Raw genomic sequence first — 11,500 nt, forward strand, 5'->3', positions numbered from 1 at the left:
AACGGATCTGCAAATACGCTAAATATTTTCACAAATAAAAAAAAGATCTGTGAATATCTCTTTAACATTTACAACTTTCGATCAGGCATTTGTGAATCCATTTTGTATTTGTCGACCAAAAATGCGCTTGCGGATCTCAAATCTCTGCTCGTGGATCTCACATTTCTGCTTGTGGATCACTGAAAAAACTGAGAAGTTGGCCTCTTGGATATAATTTAACTGATTATATGTGCTCAACATAAACAATTCATGTTTGACCAAAAAACGTGATTATATTGTGTTGAGATAACATTAAGCTTAACATCATCCTCTGAAAGTGATTAAATCACATTGCCCTGAAGCGTTTCAATTGCACCGGAAGATCAGAGGGGGCGCTATTAAGCGCGGACGGAAGTTCTCCTCTCCCTCTTCTACCAGTGTTACTTGTTGATGGAAGCATTCTCTCAGACACACGGTAAGAATATAAATCCTCAATCCATCCATCAAAACGTTATAAGGTTTAATTTTCGTATCAGTAGGCCTAATGTGTTTGTCATCGTTCAAAAGACGAACTTGTTAGGGAATGTTAACTGCGTTGCTGTTTGCTTAGCTAAGCTAGTGCTAGCGCTGGTTAGCACTAGCTAGCGCTGCTAGCCTGGTCATATTATAAGTAAAAACCTTGATTCTGTCCATCACACAACGGTGTTGCTTCCCAACATGTCGCCAGGTGTGTAAAGTAAAGGTAAATCAGTTGAAAGCAGAAGTTCAATAAACATCCCAATCCCCTATGCTGAAGTTGCAAAAACACCACGATCTTATAATCCAATTCTATCAATCAATCAATCAATGTTTATTTATATAGCCCAATATCACAAATGTTACATTTGTCTCAGTGGACTTTACAGTTTGTACAAAATATCAGTATGACAATACGACACCCTCTGTCCTTAGACCCTCACATCGTACAAGGAAAAACTTCCGAAGAAAACCCACAGTTTAAAGGGAAAAATGGGAGAAACCTCAGGGAGAGCAACAGAGGAGGGATCCCTCTCCCAGGACGGACAGACGTGCAATAGATGCCGTGTGTAAATTGAAAAGATAATACATTTGCAACATAGGTAGTCCAAATGTTTGGAAATGCATGTGTGTATAATAGGAAGATGAATCCATGAGGATATCCATCCAGGACCTATGATCCAGGACCACAGCCACGACTCAAGATCCAGGGCTCGCGATCCAGGACAGAGGAGCGCAGGATCATCCATGTCTCCGGATCCCGGCGTATATAGACACCAAAAAGAAAGACATTTGGGGAAGCTGGGTTAATCGGAACATGAGAGTACACAGGTATAGACAGAGAGAAGGAAGAAGTAAGATGTCCCCCGACAAACTAAGCCTATATCAGCAAAACTAGGGGCTGAATCTAATCAGCCCTAACTATAAGCTTTATCAAAAAGGAAGGTCTTAAGCGCACTCTTAAAAACGGATAGGGTGTCTGCCGCCCGAACACAAACTGGAAGCTGATTCCACAAATGTGGAGCTTGTCTATCAGTTTCCCAGTTACACAGGGACGCGGGAAGTCAGTCAGAGTTGGGTGTGCGTGCAGCGTCTCGCAGCGGAGTAACCGGCTGTTACTGTGTGTTAACTGTGGTGCGGAGGGGGGGGAGGCTGCGAGTGGAGCCTCGCAGTTTTTCAGGTTGATATGTGAAGCTCATTAGCTAGCCAACATGTATCTAGCAAATGTTTAGCAAAATATTAGAAGTGAGGCTACTAGACTAACGTTAGGTCTACTGTGATAGCCTAACTTTTAATAGTTTGCAAAACATTAGCTAGCACTAGTGTTTTGCAGTTGCTAGCAGCTTATTGGGATGTTATGCTAGATAGACTGGCATTGTTTTGATATAATAAATTAAGCATTATTGTTAGTTAAGGCTGCAGCCTGCAGCCCCACTTCTTGTCTCTCTCTAACTCATTGCAGATGGCTGCACTAAATAAAAGGGCACAGAGAGGAAACCAGTTGTAAGATGTTTAAAAGTTCATTAAACATAATATATGCTTAAATGCATGTCAAAGAAGTTGTGTTGGAGTTTGTGTTATTCTACATTTTGACATCAAGATTTTCTGATTTTACTGCAAATGTATATCGGTTCCAAATATCGGTTATCGGTCTGCTTGATTACCAATAATCGGTATCGGTATCGGCCTAGAAAAAGCCATATCGGTCGATCCCTAGTTGTAATGGAGAAATTTCCCAAACCAGGAACAAGTAGCGCCATGACGCTTGTGACAGACGAGCGTCGTGTGTGTGTGTGTGTGTGTTTTTCGCGCTAGCTAGACTATTAATAGTTGTGCACTTGCAGTGTAGTCTCAGCAACTTATTTATGCACCAGAGGGTGAAAATAAGGCACATTTGGTCCACATTATACTCGTAGTAGAAACACATTGTTTAGCCAAAGTGTTGCTTCAATCCAGCCTCAGATTTCAAAATAAAACTGGAATTTAGCAATGATTTATTAAAATGTTGATCCTCCCTCCTTTTATATGCCATATCTTGAGATTTCAGTAAACCGTCTTTGTAGTGCTGGGTGCTTTGTGTGCTGTGTATTAATGTCTTTGTTTATTGAGTAAAACATGGAAATGGTAACTTGAGGGAGACCATAATTAATATGAACTAGTATTAATGTCGCATAAATTGTTACTTGCTGTTTTAATTTAAAGTGAATAAAATGTCAACTTCTGCAAATCATGGTGTCTTCACTCAGCTCCCCAACCCAGTTTTAAAGCTCTGTAAAACAAACCTCCTTTTTGAAGTTAAAGCCTTAAATTGGTTCAATTCCAACTGGTGTAGTCAGTAGTGTTTTTATGTATTTAGTAACTTCTATTTTGTCCATTTGGTTACATATGTAACTTTTAACAACGGTGTTTGTCAAACAAACACAAAAAATTAAATGTTTAATTTCACACAAAAGTAGCAAAAATAGCAGATCTACAAGCTTGAAATGCGTCGCACTGCAATGCGTTTGCGCTTGTAGATCTGCTATTGTTGCTATTTTTGAATTGGAATCCTGAAAAGTAAAGTTTTTATTTAATTTGGGCTATTGGGATATTGCTCCACTGGTAAATACTATCCTGTTAACTTTAAAAAATGACTGCTTATGCAGGCAATGTTTTAGAAATGTTTGAATGAATAATTTAACACTTTGCTAAAACTACAGAGGTACAGTTGTATGTTTGTAACCTGTTGTATATTGATGTGTTGCAGACAAACGGACCGTGTAGCGGGTTGAGTCTCGCCCTGCGTCCAAGTCACGCTCCGGCACGCTGTCGACTAGGCTCATTGTACTGAAGGCTCATTTTCTTGTGGTGAGTATATGACTTCATTCACTTCCCCTCGACCTTAACTATCAAGTTATCTGCTATCAAATGATCTGCTTAATATCATCGCTGTTGGGCAGAAACCTTGCATGTCCACAACATTAAATTAACGTAGTTGTTCAGTCACAAGTTATTGTTAATACTTTCATTGGTTAAATATTCATATAATCGACATACGCACCTAACTACTCAATCTGGCAACCCTATTTTGCATTTTATTATAGGTGAAGATTTTCAAAATATATTCACATTTTGTTTGTTGCTGTAACCGCCAATCTCACGACCTGATGCATCAAGCTGTGAGTTTCCCTACTTGTGACACTGCCTTGATGAAGTATAAAATGGGGCATTCATGTATTAAAATAATCAAAGATGCAAGGTTTCTGCCAGACAGCAACAACATCCATTGGATTTATTGATGATCACTAATTGCAACATTCTCTTCTTTTTCAGTGACTGTTGCTGTGAATGTGGCAGTGTAAGGTTTGTGCTGTAGCAGTATCTAGTAGGTCCCAACTTTTAAAACATTACAGAGAGAAACATACAATTCATGGGACAAATAGTCGTTTTATGTGTATATATACAAGCTGCCCTTGTACTTTTAGAACTTAGAATGCTCTTCAAATTCATTTAAACAGATGTCACGTGACCGTTACCAGTCACAATCGTTCAGCTGGTTGTACATTTAGCTGCCATCTATGCCCATGTAAAGATCTTGCCTCTGAAAGAGATTATTGGGCTCACGTTAATGCACACCTGAAGAAAGAGGAAGTAGTGACTTGCATGTTTTTGGGTTGCAACTATCAAACAAATATCTGTGGCACGTTTAAATCTCACAGGAGCAGAACACATCATTCTTATTCTTTATTAGATTTTAAACCAGATATTGTGACAACTACCGCAACAGTTGACCAAGAAGCTGTAGAAAATGTTGATGACGATGATGATGATGATGATGTAGTAGGTGAGGCATGCTCTGATGTACAACCAGATAGTAATATTGATGCCACAGAGGACCTTCCACAAGTAATAGAGCAATCCTTTGCTGCAGCTTTGTTGAAACTTGAACATTTTTCTCATGTACCAAGTAAAACATTCAATGAATTCTTACAAGAGCTTCACCGCATAACTAGCTCTCTGTATATTCCCATTACTGATAATGTTTTGGGTCAAGTTTTTCAGAAGCACAATCTCCAAGTTGACCGATCTATCATAAAGGAAATAGCCAGTACTTTGTGCACAGTTAACCCTATAACTAAAGCTATACAGAAAGGTGGCACTCTGTGTTCTGCATATCAACGTAAGCAATACTATAAGGCTAACTTCAAAGTTGTTGAGCCAATTGAATATTTTCTGGATATTAGAAAAAAGAAAACCTTTCAGTATGTTCCCATTCTGGAATCCCTGCAAGTGCTCTTGAATAGGAAATATGTTTTGGACCTTGTAGTTGGTAATCACAGACCACAAGCAGAGGCAGAAAATCAGAATCTCTATAGGTCTTTCAGGGATGGCCAACATTTTAAGAAAAATGATTTCTTCTCAGGTGACGAGTTAAGAATATCTATTGGATTGTATGCGGATGACTTTGAAGTCTGTAATCCTCTGGGCACCTCCTGTAAGAAACACAAACTTTGTGGTGTATACTGGGTGCTCAGTAACCTACCCCCAGAATCCAATTCCTCTTTGTCCTACATTTACTTAGCCATTTTATGCAAAACAGATGATCTAAAGAAACATCGCTTGGAAGTTTTAGAGCCACTGCTAAAAGATCTCAGGGCTTTGGAAGAAGAAGGCATATTTGTTTCAGAGTTGGGAACAACTCTGAAAGGTACAGTTCAAACTGTTGCAGCAGACAATTTGGGAGCTCACTCACTTGCAGGCTTCATTGAATATTTCACAGCTCATTATTGTTGCCGTTTTTGCATTGCAAGTAACGCAGACTTCCAATCACAAGAAGTGGGAGCAGGAAAATTCAGTCTCAGAAGTAAAGAGCAACATGAGGCTCATGTAAGGTCAGCTGAAGAGAGTGGCACTAGCAGTTTTGGAGTAAAACAAGCTTGTCCTTTGACTAAAGCTCTTTCTCATTTCCAAGTCCTCACTGGGTACCCTCCTGACATTGCTCATGATATCTTTGAGGGCATTGTACCTGTTGAACTTGCACTGTGTCTCAAATTATTGATATCCAAGAAGTATATTACTTTGGCGGACATAAATAATGCCATTCTGAACTTCCCCTATAAGTGGACTGATAAAACTAATAAGCCTCATATTGTGCCACAAAATCTTTCAAGCAGGAAATCCATAGGTGGTAATGCACATGAAAACTGGTGCCTGTTAAGATTGCTCCCGTTTCTAATAGGGACTAAGATTCCTGAGGGCGAGCCAGCATGGCTGGTTCTGATGGATTTAAAAGAGATTATGGAGCTTGTTGCTGCGCCAGTCCACAATGATGAGTCCATTGCTTACCTTGATTGCAAAATCTCAGAGCATAGACAAAGATATCAGGAACTATTTCCTGAAAATAGACTGCTGCCTAAACACCACTACTTGGAACATTACCCCAAATTGATTAGGTTGTTTGGACCTCTTGTGGGACTTTGGACTTTAAGATTTGAGGCAAAGCACAGTTTTTTTAAGAAGGTTATTAAACATACCAGTTGCTTTAAAAATGTGCCGCTGTGAAACATCAATTCATGATGGGGTACCACTTGTCATCTCCAAGTCTTGATAAACCAACGCTAGATGTGTCAAGTGTATCTACAGTCCCATTAGATATCTTGAAGGAGGAGATAGCTCAAGCTGTTAAGCAAAGATACCCTGACCTATCTGAAATCCATCTGGCTAAAAATGTTTGGAGCAAGGGTATAAACTACAGAGTAGGGACGGTAGTTCCACATGGGTCTGAAAGTGGCCTACCTGAATTTGGGGAAATTAGTCAAATATGCATTTTGGATCAGAGATTGTGTTTCATTTTGAAAGGCCTGTGTGGATGGTATAATGAGCACTATAGAGCCTATGAGCTGACTCCAGCTCCTACACGAGGACTGAATCTTGTAGAAGTAAATGAACTTGCCGATGGTTACCCCCTGGCTGACTATCGGGTTGGAAATGTACGGATGGTGACCTTGAAAAGGTCAATATGTCTGTGATAAGGTAACAAATTAAATGTGTATTGTATGGGTCTTCCTGTCTCTCCAGCTCTTAATACACAACAATAAATGTCAGATTGCTGTACCAATTTAATCCAATCAGGAGGAAGGACTCATACAGGATAAACGAGTGAAATTGGAAGTGATGACGTAAAGAAATGAGCAGACAAAATGGAACTGGAACACTATAAAACAAGCTGATAAATGGTTACTCTTTGCTGATGAGTTCAAATTAGCTACCAACCTGAAAATGTCCATCCATCCATCCATCTTCTCCTGCTTATCCGTGGTCGGGTCGCGGGGGTAGCAGTTCCAGCAGAGAGCCCCAAACTTTCTTTTCCCTGGCGACATCAACCAGCTCTGACTGGGGGATCCCAAGGCGCTCCCAGGCCAGCGAAGAGATATAATCCCTCCACCTGGTCCTAGGTCTACCCCTTGGTCTCTTCCCAGCTGGACGTGCCTGGAACACCTCCCTAGGGAGGCGCCCAGGTGGCATCCTAACTAGGTGCCCGAACCACCTCAACTGGCTCCTTTCGACGCGAAGGAGGAGCGGCTCAACTCCGAGTCCCTCCCTTATGACCGAACTTCTCACCTTATCCCTAAGGGAGACACCAGCCACCCTGCGGAGAAAACCCATCTCGGCCGCTTGTATCCGCGATCTCGGTCTTTCGGTCATGACCCATCCTTCATGACCATAGGTGAGGGTAGGAACCTGAAAATGTATTTTAGTTTATTAGAGCTGGAGAGACGCGTAGACCCCTATTAGTGAACAACACTATATCTATGATTTCTATCACTAATTTCACATTTTTCAATATAGCCACAGTCCTGTGTGGTGAAAACATGCCTGTGAAGATACTGTTATTAATACTAGTGCTTTTTTCAGGTTAATTCAACTTTGAACAAAGTTGCCTCTTGAATTGACTACAACTTGTATCATGAGTGTGCTTTTCTTTCTCCTTAGACAAAGAAGGTGGACCATGGCAACCTCGGCAGTTCTCAGAGTCATCCTGGGGGAGAACAGCAGCCAGAGAGTGGTCCTTCCCTTGGGCCTGCCAGATACCGTGACTGAACTGGAGAATGAGATAAGGAGGCAGTGTCAACTTCAGGACTTGTTTCGACTGCAGTTCATGGATGAACTTTTTGGAAACATCTTCCAGGACTTGACTTCCATGGAAGAAATACAAGACAGAGCTACAGTCAAAGTGCTGTCCCTCAGTCCTGTTGTTGCTGGGAGCTGTGACAATGGCCCATTAACTCCGACACACGTTCCTAATCACGCTGGTGAACCCTCATCCGTTTCACCTGCTGACACTACTGTGATGCTCTCATCTCAAGAGTCCGTTTCCCCTAGGTCTTCTTGGCCAGAGGTCTTCCACATTCCCCGTTTTACTTATGATGCAGAGCTGAAGCTTGTCTACAGAGAAGAAGGGACGCGGCTGATCCCTCATCCAAAGCTGAGGTCTGACATACTTCAGGGCTTGAACCAGGAGATAGTCCAATACAAAGTCTATTTCGCAGACATGAATGCTGAGAAAATCGCACAGGCGCTCATCCAGAAACATCCTTGCTTAACAGAGGTAGCCTCTGAGACTGGATATTCTGGATGGGTAAGGAGTATTAAAAATAAGCTGTCCCATTATCGCACAATTCTCCGGAAGATGGGATGTCGGGAAGTGACTGTAAATGCCTTGAAGCACAAACCAGATGGCAGACGCAGTCCTGCCTTTGCTGTTAAGAAGCCAAAGAGGTGAAGTGGCTTACTGCCCCTCCTTTCCGAGTGGAGAAGATGACGATTCACTGGAAAACATCAGAGTTGAACTTCTGTCTGATATCAAGAAGCGTAACAACAGAGAGACTGTTAAGATGAAAATGCAGAGAACATTCGCTTTAAGAAGACACAAAGCCATTGGTTGTGATTCCATGATCAGCGACTTCACAATGAGATGGCCAGCTCTCTTTGATGTGACTGAGGTTAGTATGAACTAGTGACCGTGTATGTGACTTATTGTGTAAACGCTGTGCCATATTAATGAAAATGGTCTCATAAAGCCATATGTGTGCTTTCAGATTAATGCTGAGTTCAAACGGATCACCACAATTCCTCTGCAGTCTAAGTTCCTATCACAGCTGGACCTGTACTCTGCAAACCTGCTGAAGATGTTTGAAAGCACAACTGGGCAGAAAGAGAAAAAACTGAAAACGTTGACTAACAACATGGACACAGTAAGTTATCTGATACTTTAGTAGATGTTTAGGTGGGCAAGTGAAAGGATGTCGCTAGACATGAAGCAGGAAGTGAGGCTAAACACAGGTCAGAGTACAGTAATGTCAGCCTATGGAATCCTCTGGGTGGGACCCTGTGGGGACACCCCGGCTTTCTCCTCTCAGATACTTAAGTCTCGTTAGTCACCAGACTCCTCATCCATCAACTTGATCTGGTTCACCATATCAAGTTTTATAACGTGTAGATAGCCATTATTGTTTTGGGCGTCCTTGACATGAAAAAGTTTGAGCAACACTGAAATATAGCAACATAATTTTGTCAGGAAACGGTTTTAGAATCAGCCTCAGGTCTTACTGGGTTAAGCTAGGTGTCTAGCCCAAGTTTAACCTGTGGACCGTGGTTCTTATTTTTTTAGAAAAGAGTCACTCTAGCTTGTCATTGTTCCACCCATTGCTTTCCTTTGAGAGTTCAGGGGGAGGTGTGGGGTGGGTGGCTATAAAGTATGGAACTTTGTTGTGGTCCTGGTCATAAATAGAATGTTCTAAAAGGGAAAGGTGGCCATTGGAGCAGGATTTGTGTTGATGATGATAGTGCATGCACAGCACCATTTTTTTTAAAATTGATTGCCAAACATGTGCTGCAAGGACCTTATGTATTTGTGTATTTGAGTTTTAAGTGTGTATTCTGTTCTTCTGTCACTCATCTTTCAGGATGACATTGATGCGGGAAGGGCTCAGACATTCTACCAGTCTTTGAAGAAGACTGTGTCAAATAATCTCACAGACTCTTGTTTGCCTCTTTAATATCTTAAAGTTGACCAAAACATGTCATGTTTTATACTAATAATGGCCAAAGTTTAACATAATAGTTAGTATAAATAGTGTTAGTTAAAGTGGTTCAAATCTAAAATGGCACTTTCCCGGTTTTAATGGGTTTGATGTTTTTATGTGCCTTATGTCCGTTCTCACTCACGGCCCAAATAAGTATAGAAATGTATAAATATATATAAATATTCTAACTACCATGCATCTTGTTCCATCTGAATTAGTCCTGGACTTTGAAGAAATGCATTTTAACCATTTTGCCTACAAGAGAAAACCACTCTCAAACTGAATCTCTCTCAAACTGTGAATCTCTCTCTGAATGTGACTAATGGGGAAGACAAAAAAAATCTAATGTAAAAGAAGAATACATATGTAAACTAACAGGCGGGTGTCTAAAATTAGCTAAAATGTATTAAAAAAAGAATGTTAACATGTTTATATTGTTGTTTATAAAGCAATTTTGCTCAAGTGTTTTACACGAAGGTATTCAAAATGTTTATTTGATGCAGTGTTTTACATAAAATATGTTTGATATATTGATACTTTACATAATGCACTTTACTGTATTCCCCTGCATTTGAAATAAAATGTATTTGCACTGTTTGAATTGTGTTGTACTAATATGATCATATCATGTATCTAGAATAATGACAACCTGATCTCACCAGAATGCGTGACTCCACCACGACTCCTTAACACCGCATTGCGTGGTGGAGTCACGCATTCTGCTACATTTGCGTGTCGGCACCACGCAAAAAAACCCAATGTAAAGTGAATGAGGCTCTTTTGTCGTGGTGCACACACGCATTTCTACAACGTCCCGCAGTGAGCTTTTATTCTATAAAACGTTTTTAAAATCTACTTTATAGCTCACGGGAGGCTTCTTTTATTTTATTTGTATTCATAATAATTTTTATTTTTCGTCAGAATGTAAAAATTACATTAGTTATGAATTTTTGTTCTCAAAAAACAGTGCATTGTGTGTAATACAACTGTGATTTTTATTAAATTAGTTAGTTTTTAAGGAAGGCCAGAGCTTCAGCTGTGTCAAATAGATTGTTCCCTTTAGTTAACGCTATTTAAAAGATAATGATCATGTCCCCTTTATTGTATTACGAGCGTCCATTCCCATTGGATAACGGAGAATTTTACACCCGGAAGTAAGTATTCTCCTTACTGTCGATTGATTTTACAGTGATATCTGCACTACTCATCAACTCAAAAACACCAAATTATCCTTGTTAATTACACAACATTGATTGGTTTAAATTGTGTACAATACTTTTGTATTTTTCCCCTTCGATTCGGAGAAACTAATATTTGTTCGGAGTTTTTGGATGGCAGAAGACACTACACTACCCAGAATCCTCAGCTATCGTTTGGGACTACACCATGTGCTTAGCTTGACAAACCCCGTGATCAGTCCTCAAGCTCTGTGATTGGATGTTGGAGTGGCAGTGCGCGAAGTTTACACGGAGCGTCAAAAAGCACCTTGAAATGGAATGAAACCCATCGACGGCACACTATTCAAAACAGGAATCGAACGTGTCCTATGCCCCCCCTTAGGTCGCAGGCTCCTCCAACAGTGCAACACAATAAAACAGATACACAGAAAAAATAGTGAAATAGTGCAATAAGAGTATATACAAGTGATTGGAATCTTTTAATTTTGTATTTAACCTTTATTTAACCAGATAAAAGCATTGAGATACAATCTCATTTTCAATGCTGACCTGGCCAAGAAGGCAGCAATGTTACACATAACACACACATATAAAAGAGAACATAACTAAGAAAACAAAAGACAAAAAAGCAGTCACTACATTGTGAATATGGTATATTAGATAAATAATTTCTAAGTAGCAGCCAGATGAATGTTATGGATGTTGTTTCTAAGTTCAGGTGTTTAATAGTCTTCTGGCCTGTGGGATGAAGCTGTCTCTGAG

At 40.3% G+C, this 11,500-nt stretch overlaps 1 protein-coding gene across 1 annotated transcript; it reads left to right on the forward strand.

Annotated features, from left to right (window-relative positions):
- Positions 1-437: 437 nt before the first annotated feature.
- Positions 438-8,257, forward strand: LOC117538311. Its single transcript, XM_034203914.1, has 2 exons — positions 438-454; positions 7,468-8,257. The coding sequence occupies exon 2, from the start codon at positions 7,484-7,486 to the stop codon at positions 8,255-8,257; it is 774 nt and encodes a 257-aa protein (XP_034059805.1). The 5' UTR covers positions 438-454; positions 7,468-7,483.
- The last annotated feature ends 3,243 nt before the right edge of the window (positions 8,258-11,500 follow it).

The sequence above is a fragment of the Gymnodraco acuticeps genome, unplaced genomic scaffold (assembly GCF_902827175.1).
Source record: "Gymnodraco acuticeps unplaced genomic scaffold, fGymAcu1.1, whole genome shotgun sequence".
Classification (NCBI taxonomy): Eukaryota; Metazoa; Chordata; class Actinopteri; order Perciformes; family Bathydraconidae; genus Gymnodraco; species Gymnodraco acuticeps.